Raw genomic sequence first — 21,046 nt, forward strand, 5'->3', positions numbered from 1 at the left:
TGGTGGGTGGGGGGGAGTGGGTGGGTGGGGGGAGTGGGTGGGTGGGGGGGAGTGGGTGGGTGGGGGGAGTGGGTGGGTGGGTGGGTGGGTGGGTGGGTGGGTGGGCCGAGCCCAGTGGGGGGGAGTGGGTGGGTGGGGGGGAGTGGGTGGGTGGGGGGGAGTGGGTGGGTGGGTGGGCCGAGCCCAGTGGGGGGGAGTGGGTGGGCCGAGCCCAGTGGGGGGGAGTGGGGGGGAGTGGGTGGGCCGAGCCCAGTGGGGGGGAGTGGGTGGGCCGAGCCCAGTGGGGGGGAGTGGGTGGGCCGAGCCCAGTGGGGGGAGAGGGTGGGTGGGTGGGCCGAGCCCAGTGGGGGGAGAGGGTGGGTGGGGGGAGAGGGTGGGTGGGTGGGCCGAGCCCAGTGGGGGGAGTGGGTGGGGGGGAGTGGGTGGGTGGGGGGGAGTGGGTGGGTGGGTGGGCCGAGCCCAGTGGGGGGAGTGGGTGGGGGGGAGTGGGTGGGGGGGAGTGGGTGGGTGGGCCGAGCCAGTGGGGGAGTGAGTGGGTGGGTGGGGGGAGTGAGTGGGTGGGTGGGTGGGCCGAGCCCAGTGGGGGGAGTGGGTGGGTGGGCCGAGCCCAGTGGGGGGAGTGGGTGGGTGGGCCGAGCCCAGTGGGGGGAGTGGTTGGGTGGGCCGAGCCCAGTGGGGGAGTGAGTGGGTGGGTGGGCCGAGCCCAGTGGGGGGAGTGGGTGGGTGGACCGAGCCCAGTGGGGGGAGTGGGTGGGTGGGCCGAGCCCAGTGGGGGGAGTGGTTGGGTGGGCCGAGCCCAGTGGGGGGAGTGGGTGGGTGGGTCGAGCCCAGTGGGGGGAGTGGGTGGGTGGTGAGTGGGCCGAGCCCAGTGGGGGGAGTGGGTGGGTGGACCGAGCCCAGTGGGGGGAGTGGGTGGGTGGGCCGAGCCCAGTGGGGGGAGTGGTTGGGTGGGCCGAGCCCAGTGGGGGGAGTGGGTGGGTGGGTGAGTGGGCCGAGCCCAGTGGGTGGGTGGGTGGGCCGAGCCCAGTGGGTGGGTGGGTGGGCCGAGCCCAGTGGGTGGGTGGGTGGGCCGAGCCCGGTGGGTGGGCCGAGCCCGGTGGGTGGGCCGAGCCCGGTGGGTGGGCCGAGCCCGGTGGGTGGGCCGAGCCCGGTGGGTGGGCCGAGCCCGGTGGGTGGCCGAGCCCGGTGGGTGGGCCGAGCCCGGTGGGTGGGCCGAGCCCGGTGGGTGGGCCGAGCCCGGTGGGTGGGCCGAGCCCGGTGGGGGGAGTGGGTGGGTGGGGGGAGTGGGTGGGGGGAGTGGGTGGGTGGGGGGAGTGGGTGGGTGGGGGGAGTGGGTGGGTGGGGGGAGTGGGTGGGTGGGTGGGCCGAGCCCAGTGGGGGAGTGGGTGGGCCGAGCCCAGTGGGGGGAGTGGGTGAGTGGGTGGGCCGAGCCCAGTGGGTGGGCCGAACCCAGTGGGAGGAGTGGGTGGGGGGAGTGGGTGGGTGGGGGGAGTGGGTGGGCCGAGCCCAGTGGGGGGAGTGGGTGGGCCGAGCCCAGTGGGGGGAGTGGATGTGGGGGAGTGGGTGGGTGGGTGGTTGGGCCGAGCCCGGTGGGTGGGCCGAGCCCGGTGGGTGGGCCGAGCCCGGTGGGTGGGCCGAGCCCGGTGGGTGGGCCGAGCCCGGTGGGTGGGCCGAGCCCGGTGGGTGGGCCGAGCCCGGTGGGTGGGCCGAGCCCGGTGGGTGGGCCGAGCCCGGTGGGTGGGCCGAGCCCGGTGGGGGGAGTGGGTGGGTGGGCCGAGCCCGGTGGGGGGAGTGGGTGGGTGGCCAGAGCCCGGTGGGGGGAGTGGGTGGGTGGCCAGAGCCCGGTGGGGGGAGTGGGTGGGTGGCCAGAGCCCGGTGGGGGGAGTGGGTGGGTGGCCAGAGCCCGGTGGGGGGAGTGGGTGGGTGGCCAGAGCCCGGTGGGGGGAGTGGGTGGGTGGCCAGAGCCCGGTGGGTGGGGGGAGTGGGTGGGTGGCCAGAGCCCGGTGGGGGGAGTGGGTGGGTGGCCAGAGCCCGGTGGGTGGGGGGAGTGGGTGGGTGGCCAGAGCCCGGTGGGTGGGGGGACCGAGCAGGGTGGGGAAAGTAGATGGGTGGGCCAAGTGGGGTGTGTGGCCAAGCGGGGTGGGCTGAGCAGGATGGGGAAATGGGTGGGTGGGCTGAACAGGGTGGGGTAATGGGTGGGTGGGCCGAGCGGGGTGGGGGAGATGGTGGGGAGCCGAACAGTGTGACAGGGTTAGTGGTGGGTCTGAGTGGCATGGGAGCGTTTGCAGGGTGAGGGGCCGAGTGGGGTGAGGGAGTTGGTGGGGGGCTGAATGGGGTGGGTGAGTCGGTGACGGGCCGAGAAGGGTGACGGGGTTAGTGGTGGTTCCGAGCTGGGTGAGAGAGTTAGCGGGGGGGGGGGCTGAATGGGGTGGGGGAGTTGGTGGAGGGCCAAGCGGGGTGAGAGAATGGGTGGGTGGGCCGAGCGGAGTGACATGGTTAGTGTTGGGTACGAACTGATTGGGAGGTTTGCGGGGTGGGGGGCTGAGCGGGGTGGAAGCGGTCGAGCCTGGTGTTGGGGGTCAATGGCAGAGATGACCGGGACAGGGGGCGGTTGAAGCCAACCACCCTTCTCTATCTTTCACCATTTCTCTAACCACCAAAGGTCACCACTCTTTTGGCCATTGACCCCTTCGCAAGGGGAAACCGGCTGCTGTTGGGCGCTCAAAGGCTCTGCCCAGCCATCTCACTCTCTCTGCCAATGTCCGCTCTCCTGTCCTTCTGCAGTGCAGTGTCCGGTCCCTGCAATGAAAGACATTCCACCCTGTGATCGGGTGCCCGGGATGAGCTCCCTGCAATGTCCTTTCGTCTGCGTTGGGACCACACCAGAACCTGGAGTGGGGTTTTAAAATAGGAAATCTCTCTTGGGATAGCTCCTATTTCCACCGTTTTGTGGCGACCAACCCCTTTCCCCATCGTGCATCCATGGCTGGCCGTTTGTTTGGGTGGGAATTTCGGTGCCAAAACCTCTGGCTATCCAGCCAAGCCGCCATCGCATCATGGCGGCGCTTACTCTCCGACGACTTCCCCACCACACACGCACTCGCCATTCCAACTCCAACCGCTGCGCTCGTGCCTCCCGCCAAGGATCCGCGCAGCCTGGATGGCCACCTGGTCCTGCCAATCCGAATGAAGCAAGGGGGCGGGTCGCCATCTACCATTGGTTACTTCAGCAGTGTAGATAGGGGCGGGATCCTGCAGACGCGGTGATAAGTCAGTGAAGAGAAGAGGACGCGCGATAGCACGCTGTGATTGACGGACGGGTGCCCCAGGACAGGGGCGGGACCTAGGAGCCGGTTGGCCGGGGCTGGGGTCGGTCAGGAGCGCAGAGCGAGGCGATTGGAGGTCCGAAGCCCCGCCCAGGGACGCGGAGCCCGCCCCGTCCTCCCCGAGGGGGTCGTCGGCCTCAGTCGACGGGCGGACGGCGGCGGGTCAAGAGGAGGCGGCGAGCGGAGCGGGGCGAGAGGTGAGGAAGCGGGGGCCGGGCGGGCGGAGTGGGGGAAGAATATGGGGGACGACGCCGCAGAAGGTTCTGGAAACCGGATGTGGAGGCGCGGCCTCTCATCTCCCCCCCCCCCCATCAGTTTAGGGATAGAGATGGAGCTGCGCATGTGCACCGCCCCCTGCAGCACGCCACGCCTCCGTCATGGCCGCTCCCCTACACACAAGCCACTCCCTTGCACACCACGGCCTCTTATTACAAGCCACACCCTCTATTTAAGCCACACCTCCTACACACTAGTCACGCCCCTAATCAGCCCCAACACCTCCTACACACTAGTCACTCCCCTAATCAGCCCCTCCCATGTTCCTCTACACAAGCAACACCCCAAAACACAGGCCACTCCCTACACACAAACCATGCCCCCTCATCACAGAGTCCCACTCCTCACCAGTCCCTGCCCCTCCACCTGCCCGGACTCACCTGTCTCAGTTCCTGAATTTCAGGCAACATCCTACTAAATCTTCTCTGCAATCTTTCTATCTCAATGATATCATTCATGTAGTTAGATGAACAAAACTGCACACAATGTTTCACATTTGGCCTCACCAGTGCCTTAAATAACTTTACCATAACATCCCAACTCCTAGACTTAGTACTTTGATTTATGAAGGCCAATATCCCAAAAGCTCTCTTCACAACCCCATCCACCTGTGATGCCACTTTCAGGGAATTATGTATCCCTCTGTTCTACTGCATTCCTTAGTGCCAGACCATTTACCATGTTTGTCCTTTCAAAATGCAGCACCTCACACTTCTCTGTATTAAACTCCATCCTCCATTTTTCATCCCATTTTTCCATCTGGTCCAGACCCCTCTGCAAGCTTTGAAAATCTTCGCTGTCCACAAAGCTTCGAATCTTAGTGTCATTTGCAAACTTGCTGATCCAATTTACTACATTATCATCCAGATCATTAATATAGATGACAAACAACATTGGTCCCAGCACTGATCCCTGAAGCACACCACTAGTTACAAGCCTCCAGTCTGAGAAGCAATCATCCGCCACTACTCTCTGGCTTCTCCCATCCACCCATGATGAATCCAGTTCACTACTTCACCATGAACACCGAGCGTCTGAACGTTCCTAATTAACCTCCAATGTGCAACCTTGTCAAAGACCTTACTAAAGTCCACAGCCTTTTCTTCATCAACTTTCTTGGTAACTTTCTTGAAAAATTATACAAGATTGGTTAAACATGACCTACTAAGCATAAAGCCATGTTGACTAGGCCTAGTCAGTCCCTGGCTTTCCAAATAATTGTATATCTGATCTCTTCGAGCACCTTCCAATAATTTACCTACTACTGACATCAGGCTCACCAGCCTATAATTTCCAGGGTTACTTATGGAGCCTTTTTTAAATCACGTGAGTTACCCTCCAATCCTTCGGCACCAACACCCACGTCTAAGGACATTTTAAATATTTCTGCCAGAGCCCCTACAATTTCTACACTAGCCTCCCTCAAGGATTGAGGAAATATCTTATTTGCTTTAAGACAGCAAACACTTCCTCTTTAATCTGTATAGGTTGCATGACCTCACTACTTGTTTTCCTTACTTCCCACAACTGAGTGAATAGGAAATGGGCACTGAATGGGGCATAGATTCTCCCCTCAGGTGAAATTGGGTATAATTGGTGGTGCAGGCTCGTGGACCGGAAGGTCTGTTACCATGCTGTACGTCTGAATTTAAATATAATTCTCCTAAATTCCAACGAGTCTGCGATGAGAGCTGCAAACGCTCCTTGCATGATAACCCTTTCATTTCCCGAATTGTCCCATGAACCTCTTTTGAACCCTCTCCAACGTTAACACATCCTTTCATTTAATTTACATTTTATTTAGTTCTTGAAAAAGAAACGTGGCAGCAAAAAATATCAATAGAATAACCATATGTGTCTATTTAGACCTCTAATAGAAAACAACTGCCTTTCATTAATATACTTCACCAGTACATCCACCACTCCCTCCCTCCCCCCCCCCCACCCCCCCCCCGCAGGAAACCTAGATATTTATCCCTTTTTTTGTGTGTAGATGTCCAATTTATCAAACAGTTTGTAAGTCCTGCATTCAAACGCTGACATTTTGACCTGAGGCCCACTCCAGAAATGATGGTTCCACCCCCTCCCCCCACCAAATTATTCCAATCTCTCAGTACATTTTGTCTTCCTACCATTATACTTGCCCAAATAACCCAAGTGTGTCTCCCAAGAGTCTGGGCAAAAAGGAATTTGGATACCTGAAATTTCACCAATATACTATCTGTCATAATCCAAAACTCTCGAATTCTGGGACAAGACCAAAGCTCATGAACGAAGTCCCCTTTATCCGCCTCACAGTGCCAGCATTCAGGGGTAGTTTCCAACCCTAACTGTGCTGGGGACTGGGTGACCTGTACAAATGGGACAGGTTGTACCTGAACTGGAGGGAAACCAATATCCTAATGCTTTTGGGGGAAGGGTTTAAACTAGATTCGCAGAGGGTTGGGAACCAAAGTGAAGAGGCAGAGAAAGAGGTGGTTAACACACAAGAAGGGACAACTGTTAAGGAGTTTGTAAGGACAAAATTGAGGCCAAGGTGATGCATTGCAATGCAGCAGGGACACCGAGTCAAAAGTAATAAAAAAAAGGGCTGTAGGTTTTGTATTTGAAAGCACACAGCATAAGAAATAAAGTGGATGGTCTTGTCGTATAGCAACACATGTTGTAGCTGTCAGAGTCATGGCTAAAGGATGGATGTCATTTGGAGCTGAATGTCCAAGGATAAATAGTGTATTGAAAGGATAGGCAGGTAAGCAGAGGATGTGCCGTGGCTCTGTTGGTAAGGAACAACAATAAATCATTAGAAAGAGTTGACCTAGGATCAGAAGATATAGAATCAATGGGTTGAGTTCAGAAATGGCAAGGGTAAAGACACACTGTTGGCGGTTATATACAAATCTCCAAACAGCAGCTGTGATGTGAACAACAAATTGCAATAGCAGATAGAAAAAGCTTGAAGAGCTGTGTCATGAGGGATTTTAGCATGCATGTAGATGCATGCATGAAGTAAACCTTGCTGACAATCGACTCCCAACATCTTCCCAATCACTGACATCAGCTAACCGGTCTATAATTTCCTTTCTGCTGCTTCCTTGGGGTGGGTGACATTTGCGATTTTCCAGTCCTCCAGGACCATACCAGAATCTATAAGCCTTTTCTATCTGCTATTGCAATTTGTTGTTCACATCACGGCTGCTGTTTGGAGATTTGTATATAACCTCCAACAGTGTATCTTTATCCTTGCCATTTCTGAACGCAACCCATTGATTCTATATCTTCTGATCCTAGGTCACTCTTTCTAATGATTTATTGTTGTTCCTTACCAACAGAGCCACGGCACGTCCTCTGCTTACCTGCCTATCCTTTCAATACACTGTTTATCCTTGGATATTCAGCTCCAAATGACATCCATCCTTTAGCCATGACTCTGACAGCCACAACATGTGGCTTGACAAACCTTATGGAATTCTTTGAGGAAGGGACAAGCAGGGTGGATAAGGGACATGGAATGGATGTCGTGTATCTGGATTTTCAGAAGGACTTGACAAAGTGCCACACGAGACCATTTAGGTAAGAGCCTAGGGTAGAACAGAAAATGTCCTAGCGTGGGCAGAGTATTTGCTGATTGGCTGGAAGCAGAGAGTTGGAACACAGGGACCATATTCAGATTGGCTGCCAGTTGCTCGTGGTGTCCACAGGGGTCAGTGTTGGGACTTCTTTTTGTGTTGTATATTAATGATTTGGATGATGGAATGAATGGCTTTGTGGCCAAGTTTGCAGATAAGGAAGGTAGGTGGAGGAGCAGGTCGTATCAAAACACAGAGGCTGCAGAAGGACTAAGATAGATGAAGAGAATGGGCAGAGAAGTGGCCAATGAAATATAATGTTGGAAAGTGTCTGGTCACACACTTGGGTAGAAAAAAATAAATGGGCCGACTGTTCTTTAAATGGGGATAAAATTGAAAATTCCCAGATGCAAAGGGACCTGGGAGTCCTTGTGCAGGATAATCTGAAGGTAAACTTAACTGGTTGTGCCGGTTCTGAAGAAGGCTAATGCAATGCTGGCTTTAATTTCAAAAGGACTAGAATATAAGAGCAGGGATGAGATGTTGAAGCTTTATATTCCACCTTGCTTGGAGTATTGTGAGCAGTTTTGGGCTCCTCATTTATAAAAGGATGAGCTAATATTTGAGAGGGTTCAGAGGAGGTTCACTAGGATGAAAGGAGGGCACGGTTGGCGTAGGGGTTAGCGCAGCACTGTTTCAGTGCCAGCGATTGGAACCAGGGTTCAAATCCCATGCTGGGTGTAACAAGTTTGTAAGTTCTCCCCATGTCTGCATCGGTTTTTCTCAGGGGCTCAGGTTTCCTCCCACCGATCAAAACATAGGTCAATGGGGTGTAATTGGGCAGCACAGGCTTATGGGCCGAAAGGGCCTGTTACCGCGCTGTATGACTAAATTTAAAATCGTCTGATCAACATTTGATAGGTCTTGGCCTTCATATGTTGGAATTTAGGAGAACGAGGGGGGGATCTCATTGAAACATTTCAAATGTAGAAATGAGAATATGAGTCCTAAAGTAGTAACAAAAGTTGAGAAACAGAGAACATTCTTGTAACAATTGGATTAGGAACAGGACCCCGTATAACAAATCCTAACAAACATCCTCAGAAAGGTATATGGAAAAGTCTGTTCGAATGTTTTGAAAATCTGGGAATTTGTCGGTAAAAATATGCATCTTGTGAGCCATGCGACAGACTCCCTTGTGGTGAGACTAGCTGCAGGTGGGAGTGCTTCTTGCTGTAACTGAGTTCTCATGCTTTGCAAAGCATCTATAAATCCCTTGGTAACTGTGTTTGTTTATCAAGTATTCTTGGGTCCATTTTAACAGAAAGGCATGGACAGAGTAGATGTGTAAAGGTTGCTTCCTGCAGTGGGAGAGTTTGCAACAAGAGGGGACAAATTCAGGATTGAAGGGTGTCTGCTGAGAACAGAAATGCGGAGGAATTTATTCAGGGGAGGGCTATGAATCTGTGGAATTTGTTGCCATAGGTGGTTGTGGAGGTCAGGTTTTCGGGTGAAAGTCCCTCTGTTCTACAACTGTTCACTGTGCCAGTTCCCGTATCCCAAGCTCTCTCTGTTCTACAACCCTCCCCACCGTTCACTGTTGGGTCCTTGTATGTCTGATAGGGCCTCACCTGTGGTGGGAGCAGGTAGGGGACCACATGGGGACATAGAATAGGTAAAGGAGCAGATGTGTCCAGACCATGTTCCTATCGACATTACAAACCTTTCCCCTCCCCCCTTACTAGGAATCCGCATCGACAACGTGGGGGCGATGGATGGTAAAGACGTCACATGTCAGCAGGACCACTCATTGAGGGTCCAGGAGGTGAAAGAGATGGTGAAGATGGAAGAGGAGTGCACAGAGGAGGAGGAGCCAGAGGTGGAGGAGCTGGAGGTGGAGGGGCCTGAAGTGGAGGAGACGGAGGATTTGTGTATGGAGGACCAGGAGGAGGAAGAAGCAGGAGGGCAGGCCAGGGACTTCCTGCAGCGCCCCCGGCGAGCGATGGGGCGGCAAGTGGTCAGGAGGAGGCAGGACCCGTCCCCCTGTCTGTCTGATCCACCCATCTCTAGGCCCTTCCGCTGCCTGCAGTGCCCCCGCACCTTTGCTCAGTCCTCCACCTTCCTCACCCACCGTCGTACCCACACCAGTGAGCGGCCCTTCCTGTGCCCACAGTGCCCCCGCGCCTTTGCCCAGTACTCCACCCTTCTCACCCACCAGCGCACACACACTAGCAGCAAGGAGCCGGTGGTGGACATCAGTGGTGAGGGGCCAGAACAGATGCCTGTTGAGACCCCCCACTGCTGCCCGGACTGCGGCAAGGCCTACGCCACGCCAGCCCAGCTCCTGGTACACCGCAGCACACATACTGGCGATCGGCCTTTCCTCTGTGACGTGTGCCAGGAGGCCTTCGCACAGCCCACCCAACTGGCCGTGCACCGGCGCAGCCACGCCGGCGAGCGTCCGTACGAGTGCCCAGTGTGCCACCGACGCTTCGCCTATGACTCCTCGCTGGCTATGCATAGGCGGGCCCATGACGGCGAGCGCCCTTATCAGTGCGGGGCCTGTGGCAAGTCCTTCGCTGCCTCCTCCAAGCTGCTGCACCACCGGCGGCAAGCCCATGTTGGCGAGGAGGGGTCTCGTTGCCCTGACCTGCCGTCCCGGGGCCAGGCCGTCGAGAGGCCCCACCGCTGCGAAGTCTGCGGCCGCACCTTCGGGCAGCTGGTCAACCTGGCCAACCACCAGCGCACCCACGCCGGGAAGAAGGCCTTCCAGTGCCGCAGCTGCAGCCGCACCTTTGCCCGCTCCTCCGACCTACTGAAGCACCAGCGCACCCACACTGGCGAGAGGCCCTTCCAGTGCGAGCTGTGTGACCGCTCCTTCACCCAGCTCTCCACCCTGCTCAACCACCAGCGCATCCACCTGGGCGAGAAGCCCCACCACTGCGAGGCGTGCGGACGCTCCTTCACCCAGCTCTCCACCCTGCTCAACCACCAGCGCACCCACACCGGTGAGCGGCCCTTCAAGTGCGAGACCTGCGACAAGGCCTTCGCTCAGTCCTCCAGCCTGCTCAACCACCGCCGCATCCATTCAGGCGAGCGGCCCTTCCAGTGCCCGCTGTGTGCCAAGTCCTTCAGCACCTCGTCCTCTCTGTCCGTGCACCAGCGCTCACATACCTGAGGGGGGGGTGGGGTTGGTTCAGCTGCTTTCTTGCAGCTCTCTTCCCACCCTCCTCCTTGATGTCACTGGGTCCGGCGCTCTTCTCCCACCCTCACCTTCCTCGCAGTCACTGGGTACGGCGCTCTTCCCCCCCCCCCCCTCCTCCTCACCCCTCGCAGTTGCTGGGTCCAGCGCTCTCCTCCCATCCACCTCCACCTTCCTTGCCCCTCATGGGCACTGGGTCCAGCAGGAAGCTCTTTCGCCATCTTACCCCACCCACCATTGGGGGGTTCGTGTTGTCAAGAGCTGAGCGTGATGCCTCTCTCTCCCCTTCTGTCCTGTAAGAGGAGCGAATCCTGAATAAAGTAAACAAATACAACCTGACAAAACAGCTTTCTCCAGTCCTCGGTACAAAATGCACAGACACACGACCAGACATAATGCACATACAGACAAGAAGTACACATGCAGGACACGTATTCATATATACAAATAAATAATATTTTGTAAATATGAGAGTGTTGGATGGTTAGTGCCTTTGGTTGTTCAGCATTCTCACTGCCCGTGGGAAGAAGCTGTTCCTCAGCCTGGTGCTGGCTCTGATCCTCCTGTATCCCTTTCCTGACGGGAGCAGCTGGACAATGCTGTGTGTGGGGTGGAAGGGGTCCTCAAGGATTTTGCATGGCCTCTTCAGACAATGATCCAGTTAGATCAAATGGGGGGGAGAGAGGGAGGTTCCAGTGATCCGCTCCCTTCTCTGATAGTCCTGTGGATTGACCATGAGCATTTCCCTGCAGCAACCGTCCCACACAGTGATGCAACCGGCCAGGACAATCCAGGGGAAAAAAACAAAACTTGAATTTGGCGGGGCCATTGATGTTAAACTCAGGGACTGCACTGAAAGAGCCCTTTGCCCAATTGACAGCACTCACCAAAAGATAGACAGGGCAGTGGAGAAAGCATTGGGCTACGCCTGCCTTTGTGTTGAATGCAAAAGCAGAGACCTTGGGGTGGGGGGGATTATTGGGTTATCTGAAGGTGGAGGCACTGGGCGGCATAGAAGGCATTCAGCCGGCGCACGGCAATCAAGTCCAGAAGAAGGAAGGTTGCGTTCCAATAAGATTGAAAGAGCGCAGAGAAAATTCACAAGGATGTTGTTGCGACTTAAGAAGCTGAGTTCCAGGGAAAGGTTTAACACAGCGGTTCTCAAAATTTATCTTTCCACTCACAAACCACTTGAAGTATCCCCTATGCCATTAGTGCTCTGTGATTAATTTTTTTTTTCTTTGGCTTGGCTTCGCGGACGAAGATTTATGGAGGGGGTAAAAAGTCCACGTCAGCTGCAGGCTCGTTTGTGGCTGACAAGTCCGATGCGGGACAGGCAGACACGATTGCAGCGGTTGCAAGGGAAAATTGGTTGGTTGGGGTTGGGTGTTGGGTTTTTCCTCCTTTGCCTTTTGTCAGTGAGGTGGGCTCTGCGGTCTTCTTCAAAGGAGGTTGCTGCCCGCCAAACTGTGAGGCGCCAAGATGCACGGTTTGAGGCGTTATCAGCCCACTGGCGGTGGTCAATGTGGCAGGCACCAAGAGATTTCTTTAGGCAGTCCTTGTACCTTTTCTTTGGTGCACCTCTGTCACGGTGGCCAGTGGAGAGCTCGCCATATAACACCATATAACTCGCCATATAACATATAACACGCCATATAACACGTGTGTTCTGTGATTAATAAGGAATTACTTAAGGCTGTCTGTGGTAAAAAGAAAAAGTTTGAAAACCACTATTTAATCGTACCTCATTGACTCGTTAGTGTGCACAGTTTCATAACTCCAAAGAAAATGGGCCAATGACCATTTATCTCCAGCAAAATTTTTCAGTAACAATTGGGTCTGGAGCAGTGATTTTCAATTTTCCCTTCCCACGCAAAGACCACCTTAAACAATCCCTTACTAATCACAGAGCACTGATGGCATAGGGATTACTTAAAGTGGTCTGCGAGTGGAAAGAAAAAGGTTGAGAACCAGTGATTTAACAGGTTAGGACATTATTTCCAAGAGTGTCGTAGATTTAGGAGAGATTAAACAGATGTGGAAAGAATTATGATGGTATAGATGGGCTAAAAACGAGAAGATTTTGCCCACTGAAGTTGGAGAAGACATGGGACCATGGGCAGAATAGGTTAGTGGGTTCGAAGTAACAAGTTCTGGGGAGAATTTATTAACTAACAGCCATGAACGACGGTTTATAAACTAATAGTCCTGACCACTAACAGTCCTGAACATGTTTTATTAACAAAAAGTCTTGGCCATGTTTTATTAACTAACAGTCCTGAACACAGTTTATTAACTAATAGTCCTGATCACACTTTATTAATTAAGAGTTCTGGTCACTGTTTATTAACAGACAATACTGGGCACATTTTTTTTAAGTGACAGTCCTGAACACCGTTTAATAACTAACAGTCCTGAACACAGTTTATTAACCAACAGTCCTGGGCACAGTTTATGAACTAACATTCTTGGCCAACGTTTATTAACCAGCAGTCCTGGGCACAATTAATTAACTAACAGTCCTGAAAACTGTTTATTAACTAACTCCTGAACACAGTCTATAAACTGACAGAGTCCTGGGCACAGTTAATTGATTAACAGACCTGGGCACTGTTTATTAACTAACAGTCTTGGTCAATGTTTATTAAGAAACAGTCCTGAACACAGTTTATTAACTAACTGTCCTGAAAACAGTTTGTAAAGTTGCAGTCCTGCACACTGTTTAATAACTAACAGTCCTGGGGACTGTTTATTAACAGAGAGTCCTGGGCACTCTTTATTAAATGACAGTCCTGTACACCGTTTATAAAGTAACAGTACTGGGCACTGTTTATCAACTAAAAGTCCTGATCACAATTTATTAACTAACTGTCCTGGGCACAGTTTATAAACTAACAGCCCTGAACACTGTTTATTAACAAACAGTCCTGAACACAATTTTTAAAGTAACAGTCCTGATCACAGTTTTATTAACTAACATTCCTCGGCAAATTTTATTAACGAACAGTCCTGAACACAGTTTATTAAATAACAATCTGGCCACCTTTTATTAGCTAACTCTTTAGGGTACTGTTTATTAACAAACAGTCCTGGGCATTATTTATTAACTAATAACCCTGAACACAGTTTATTAACTAAAAGTCTTTATCACATTTTATTAACAAACAGTCCTAGGCACTGTTTATTAACTAGAGTCCTGAACACAGTTTATTAATTAACAGCCTTGGACACTGTTTATTAAATAACAGTCCTGGACACAGTTTATTAACTAACAATCTGGCCAACTTTTATTAACTAACTCTTCAGGGCACAGTTTATTAATTAACCATCCTGGGCACAATTTATTAATGAACAGACCTGAACATAGTTTATTAACAAACAGTCCAGAGCACAGTTTATGATCTAACAGTCCTGGGCACAGTTTATTAAATAACAGTCTGGATCACAGTTTATTAACTAACAATCCTGGACACAGTTTATTATGTCCCAGTCCTGGTCAAATTTTATTAATGAACATTGCTGAATACAGTTCATTAACTTTCAGTCCTGGGCACAGTTTTTTAACTAAAACTCCTTGTGCAGTTTTTAATTAACAGTCATGAACACTGTTTATTAGATAAAGGACCTGGGTGCAATTTATGAACTAATTTCCAAGCTAATGTTAAATAACTAACACTCCTCTGCAATTTTTAGTAACTAATAGTCGTAGGCACAGTTCATTAACGAACGGTCCTGGGAACAGTTTATTAATGAACAATCACGAGCACAGTTTATTAACTAACAGCCTTGTGTACTGTTTATTAACTAACAGTCCTGGACAGTTTGTTAATTAACAGCCTTGGACTAACAGGCCTGAACACAATTTATTAACTAGAATTGCTGATCAGAGTTTACTAACTAACAGTCCTGGGCATATTTTATTAACGAACAGTCCTGAACACAGTTCATTAACTGACTGTTCTGGGCACTGTTTATCAACAAACAGTCTTGGGCACATTTTATTAACGAATATTCCTGAACACAGTTTATTAACTAACAGTCCTGATCACAGTTGATTAACTAACAGTCCTGGACATAGTTTATTAAGTAACAGTCCTGGCCACAGTTTATTAACTAAGAGTCCTGAACTAAGTTTATTAACTAACAGCCTTGTGTACTGTTTATTAACTAACAGTCCTGAAGCAGTTTGTTACCTAGCATTGCTGATCAGAGTTTATTAACTAACAGCCCTGGGCACATTTTATAAATGAACAGTCCTGAACAAAGGTTATTAACTAACAGTTCTGGGTACTGTTTATTAACTAAAAGTCCTGGTCAAATTTTATTAACGAACAGTCCTGATCACAGTTTATTAACTAAGAGGCCTGAACACACTTTATTAACTAACCGTTCTGGGTACAGTTTATTAATGAACAGTCCTGAACATAGTATATTTACCGACAGTTCTGCACACCGTTTATTAACTAAAAGTCCTTGCGCAGTTTTTTAACTAACAGTCCTGAACACAGTTTATTAACTAACCGTCCTTGGCACAATTTATTAACGAACAGTCCTGAACAGAGCTTAATAACTAACAGCATTTGACTCTCTTTATTAACTAACATTCCTGGGTACACTTCATTAACTAGCAGTACTGAACACAGTTCATTAACTAACAGTTCTGGTCACTGTTTATTAACTTACAGTCTTGGGCACATTTTATTAACGAATATTCCTGAACACAGTTTATTAACTAAAAGTCCTTATCACATTTTATTTTATCAAACAGTCCTACCCACTGTTTATTAACTAGTGTACAGATAGTGGGGCCATTAACAGAGATATTTAGGATGTCACTGGTCACGGGGGTAGTGCCAGAGGATTGGAGGGTGGCTCATGTTGTTCCGCTGTTTAAGAAAGGGTCCAAATGTAAGCCTGGAAATTATAGACCTGTGAGTCTGACGTCTGTGGTGGGTAAGTTGATGGAAAGTGTTCTGAGTGATAGCATTTACAAATATTTGGAAGAACAGGGATTGATAGGTAGTAGTCAGCATGGTTTTGTCAGGGGTAGATCATGCTTAACAAACCTTAGAGTTTTTCGAGGGGGTTACAAAAAAGATTGATGAAGGGAAGCCTGTGGATGTTGTCTATTTAGACTTTAGTAAAGTTTTTGACAAAGTTCCCCACAGAAGGTTAGGAAAAAAGGTGGAAGGATTAGGTATAAATAAGGAGGTAGTGAAATAGATTCAGCAATGTTTGGATAGGAGGTGTCAGAGAGTACTGGTAGAAAATTGTTTGCCAAATTGGAGGCCAGTGACTAGTGGAGTTCCTCAGGGATCGGTCCTGGGTCCACTATTGTTTGTTATATATATTAACGATCTGGAAGAAGGGGTGGTAAATTGGATAAGTAAGTTTGCAGATGATACAAAGATTGGTGGTATTGTGGACAGTGAAGAAGATTACCGTAGCTTAAAAAGAGATATAGGAAAGCTAGAGGAGTTGGCTGAGAAATGGCTGATGGAATTTAATACAGATAAGTGTGAAGTGTTGCATTTTGGAAAGGCAAATCTAAATAGGACATATACATTGAATGGTAGACAATTGAGGAGTGCAGAGCAACAAAGGGATTTAGGAGTTATGGTAAATAGTACCCTCAAAGATGGTGTGGTGAAGAAGGAATTTGGAATGATGGCCTTCATAAATCGGAGTATTGAATTTAAGAGTTGGGATGTTATGATGAAATTGTACAAAGCATTGGTGAGGCCAAGTTTGGAGTACTGTGTACAGTTGTGGTCACCGAATTATAGGAAGGATATAAACAAAATAGAGAAAGTGCAGAGAAGGTTCACGAGAATATTGACAGGATGTCAGGGTTTGAGTTACAGAGAAAGGTTGAGCAGCCTGGGGCTTTTTTCTCTGGAGCGTAGAAGATTGAGGGAGGATTTGATGGAGGTGTTCAAGATTTTAAAAGGGACAGAGAGAGTCAACGTGGATAGGCTTTTTCAATTAAGAGTGGGGTATATTCAAACCAGAGGCCATGGTTTGAGATTGCAGGGGGGAAAATTATAAGGGGAACATGAGGGGAAATTTCTTCACGCAAAGGGTGTGGAATAAGCTTCCGGCAGAGGTGGTTGAAGCAAGGACGTTATTTACATTTAAGGAAAGACTGGATAATTACATGGAGGGGAGAGGATTGGAGGGGTATGTACCAGGTGCTGGTCAGTGGGACTAGGAATGTGGAGATTTGTTCCGACATGGACTAGTAGGGCCAAACTGACCTGTTCCGTGCTGTATATGGTTATATGGTTAAGAGTCCTGAACACATTATTAACTAACAGTCCTGAACACAGTTTGTTAATTTACAGCCTGGACAATATTTATTAACTAACAGTTCTGAACACAATTTATTAACTAGCATTGCTGATTGAGTTTATTAACTAACAGACCAGGGCACATTTTATTAATGAACAGTCCTGAACACAGTTCATTAACTGACAGTCCTGCACACTGTTTATTAACTAATAATCCTGGATACAGTTTATTATCTAACACACTGGCCACCTTTAATTAACTAAAAGCCCTGAACACTGTTTATTAACTAACAGTGCTGAACACAGTTTATTAACCGACAGTCCTGAACACCGTTTATTAACTAAAAGTCCTTGTGCAGTTTTTTAACTAACAGTCATGAACACTATTTGTTAGATAAAGGACCTGGGCACAGTTTATATAAGTTCAGTCCTGAACACAGTTTCTTAACTAACATTCCAAGCTAATGTTTAATAACTAACAGTCCTGGGCACTTTTTAATAACTAATAGTCATGGGCAAAGTTCATTAACGAACGGTCCTGGGGACAGTTTATTAACGAACAGTCATGAACACAGTTTATTAACTAACAGTCCTGATCACAGTTTATTAAACAACAATCTGGCCATCTTTTATTAACTAACTCATCAGGGCACTGTTTATTAACAAACAGTCCTGGGCATTGTTTATTAACTAATAATCCTGAACACAGTTTATTGAATAAAATTCCTTATCACATTTTATTAACAAACAGTCCTGGCCACTGTTTATTAACTAATAAACATGAACACAGTTTAATATTAACTCCCTTGTGTACTGTTTATTAACTAACAGTCCTGGACAAAGTTTGTTAATTAACAGCCTTGGACACTGTTTATTAACTAACAGTCCTGAACATAGTTTATTAACTAACATTCCTGGGTACTATTTATTAACTAAGAGTCCTGAAGATAATTTATTGACTAACAGCCTTGAGCACTGTTTATTAACTAGCAGTCCTGAACACAGTTTATTAAATAACAGTCCTGGCCACAGTTTATTAACTAACAGCCTTGTGTACTGTTTATTAACAAACAGTCCTGGGCACTCTTTATTAATTAATAATCCTGGACGCAGTTTATTAACTAACAGACTGGCCACCTTTAATTAACTAACGGCCCTGGAAATTGTTTATTAACTAACATTCCTGAAAACAGTTTATTAACTAAAAGTCATTATCATATTTTATTAACAAATACTCCTGGCCACTGTTATTAACTAAGAGTCCTGAACACAGTTTATTAACTAACAGCCTTGTGTACTGTTTATTAACTAACAGTCCTGAACACAATTTATTAACTAACAGTCCTGAACACAGTTTGTTAACTAACAGTCCTGGGAAATTTTTATTAACTGTCTTGATCACTAAAAGTCCATAGCACCATTTATTATCCAACGGTCCTGAGCACTTTTTAGTAAATTACATTCCTGAACACAGTTTATTAACTAACAGTCCTGAACACAATGTGATAGTACAGATTCTATCACCAATGTGTGTATATACAGATGGTAGTGTAGGATGACTGTGATTGGCTGAGAGTGTAGCCACACCTTACTGGCAGGTCTTAAAGGGTTGCTCCTAGCCAGACCAGGTCATTCTGGACTGGTTGACCTACTTGTGATATGCTCCATTCGTTTAGTTAATAAAAGCCTTGGTTTGGATCAACAAGTCTTTGGTTCTTTCAACACGCATTACAATTTTATTAACTAAAAAATTTTGAAGGGATAGAGCATATGCTATGGCTGGAACGCCTCGACATCGACCCACAGTTAGCTCCAGCTTCGAATGATTTTAAGTACTCTGTGAGATGCTTCAAATCATACTTACAGCTCTCTGATCCTGCCGTGAGAGAGGACAACCATCGAGTACTAATATTGATGACTATGGTGTCCCCACAAGTCTACCAGAGTGTCCAAGATGCGACCACTTACACCGCAGCCATGAAGATGCTGAAAGGGCTCTATGAGTGACCAGTGAACAGCGTCTATGCTCGGTACAAACTTGCTACAAGGAGGCAACAGCACGGTGAGTCCTGTAAAGCTTATATTCAGGCACTAATGGCAATGGTCAGGGACTGTGTCTCCACAGACAGAACTGCTGCGGAGACCACAGATGATCTATGTGGCAGGGGTTCGATCAAATGAGGTAAGGCAGCGCCTGCTAGAGCACGGGGGAGAAAACTTAGAGGACGTGATCTGGATTGCAGAGAAAATGGAGGCTACAGTCTTAAGTATGGACATGTACCCTCGGGGCTGGACCCCACACTCTGATGTGAGTAGGATGCCCCCCCACTCTACCCTACTACTGCCACTACGCTGCCCTATTTTATTAAGTGTTATTTCTGTGGTAGAAACAAGCACAGCAGGTCCCAGTGCCCGGCGAGAAAAGCCAGGTGCCAGAAGTGCCATAAAAATGGCCACTTTGCTGTAGTCTGTCGCTCCAAAATGGCCACTGTCAAACACAGTGCTTCATGTGAAGCCAAATCACCACTCCATTTCAAACATTTCTTCCTCAGAGCTCTCGTCCAATGAGAGCAAGGACTCCACCGCACGGCAGCGCCTGACGTCACGGGACAGACGCCGAGTGCATAAGGTACAACCCTTCCTCGCCGCAATGACGTTCGCCCTACCTCACAAAGCAACATCCGACCAGGCCCCAGCCCTGACCTCAACACCCGCCGCCGCGGGAGGAGTCACGTGATGGAGTAGTGGCCGGTCGGTGAACTCCAGCCCTCTCCAGAAAAGTAAAAAAAAGACAGTGTAAAAACAAAGGCACAAACACAAAAACCAAAATAAAGTGAAAATAAAGGTGTGGAGAAAATGGCAGCGAAAAAAGAAAAGCCAAAAGCAACGGGAAGAAGAGAAGAAGAAAAGACGTCGGAAGAAGAAGGTGAAGGTCTTACCTGTCTGAGGAGGCCCGCCGCAGAGAGAGAGAAGCCTGCTCCCTAAGGTAAGTTGAAGCCCCAAACTCGGGACTACAAAAATGGCTCACGGAGCCAAACAAAAGTACGCCATCGCGCATGCGCGATGCGCAAGACAAAAATAACACTGACGGGAGGGGAGACCAGCTGAGGAGTCGATCTCCACAGCTGAAATTGACAGCCACAACAAAGCAGCAAGAGGAAAACAGAAAATAACAAGAGCAAGAAAGAAGAGAGTAAAAAGAAATCAAAGAAACAACAGATGACCAACCCAGAGGAAGAAGACCAGCAGCAAGACACTACTAATAAAAATAAGAAGACCAAAAATACCCAACAAAATAAAAAAAACAAACCAACAAGAAAACCAGAAGAGACAGAGGTAAAGGACACAGATCCTGGAATGGACTCAGAAGAAGAAGAGGAAGAACACAGAGAAATGGAAGATGAAGGGAAGGGCAAGACAATGGATATTTTTTTTTAAAGAATATATGGAATCAGTAAAAGAATGGCAGTCACAAGAATTCAGTGAAATAAAAAGAAGAGTAAAAAGTACAGAAGAAAAAATGAATAGATTAAAGATGATCATGTCAGATATAGGAAAAAGAGTGGACAAGGTGGAAGAATGAGAAACAGCCATAGAAATGGAAGTAGAGGACTTAAAAAAGAAATTAGAAGAATCAGTGAAAGATAAGTTTATACTATGGGACGCAATGAAAGCGTTCATCAGAGGGCAAATAATAAGTTATGTAACTAAGATGAAGAAGGACTACAACCAGGAAACAGAACAGTTGGAAAGGGAAATAGCAAATATAGAAAAAGAATTAGCAATGAAGGAAGACACAACTAAAAGAAGAGAATTGGCAGATGAAACAATAAAATATGAAACACTACAAACATATAAGGTGGAGAAGAACATAATGAAGACAAAACAGAAATATTATGAACTAGGAGAAAAAACGCACAAAATTCTAGCATGGCAGCTTAAGACAGAACAAACTAAGAGAATGGTAGTGGCATTAAGGAAAAAAAGACAAGCAAATCACATATAATCCAACGGAGATTAATGAAAACTTCAGAGAATTCTACGAACAATTATATCAAACTGAAAACGAAAGGAAAGAAGACAAAATAGATGAATTTTTAACTAAAATTGAACTACCAAAATTACAAAGAGGAACAAAATAAATTAATAAAACCATTTGAAATAGTAGAAATACAAGAGATAATAAAAAAACTACCGAATAATAAAACACCAGAAGAGGATGGATTCCCAATAAAATTCTATAAAATATTTAAAGATTTATTAATTCCTCCCCTTCTGGAAGTAATCAACCAGATTGATAAAACACAAAGCTTACCAGATTCATGCAAAACAGCAATAATTACAGTACTACCGAAGACAGGGAAAGAGCCTCTCGCACCAGCGTCA

General features: G+C 48.4%; 1 protein-coding gene across 2 annotated transcripts; it reads left to right on the forward strand.

Annotated features, from left to right (window-relative positions):
• The first annotated feature begins 3,266 nt into the window (after nucleotides 1–3,266).
• LOC138750871 (zinc finger protein ZFP2-like) lies at nucleotides 3,267–10,714 on the forward strand. 2 transcript variants are annotated; one of them, XM_069912981.1, is made up of 3 exons: nucleotides 3,267–3,523; nucleotides 6,932–7,172; nucleotides 8,914–10,714. In XM_069912981.1, exon 3 carries the CDS (start codon nucleotides 8,940–8,942, stop codon nucleotides 10,344–10,346), a length of 1,407 nt encoding a protein of 468 aa, XP_069769082.1. In that variant the 5' UTR covers nucleotides 3,267–3,523; nucleotides 6,932–7,172; nucleotides 8,914–8,939; the 3' UTR covers nucleotides 10,347–10,714. The 2 variants fall into 2 exon arrangements, with proteins under 2 accessions (XP_069769082.1, XP_069769081.1); XM_069912980.1 differs by lacking the exon at nucleotides 6,932–7,172 and having other exon boundaries at nucleotides 3,268–3,523.
• The last annotated feature ends 10,332 nt before the right edge of the window (nucleotides 10,715–21,046 follow it).

This window comes from Narcine bancroftii, unplaced genomic scaffold (assembly GCF_036971445.1).
Source record: "Narcine bancroftii isolate sNarBan1 unplaced genomic scaffold, sNarBan1.hap1 Scaffold_287, whole genome shotgun sequence".
NCBI classification, from domain to species: Eukaryota; Metazoa; Chordata; class Chondrichthyes; order Torpediniformes; family Narcinidae; genus Narcine; species Narcine bancroftii.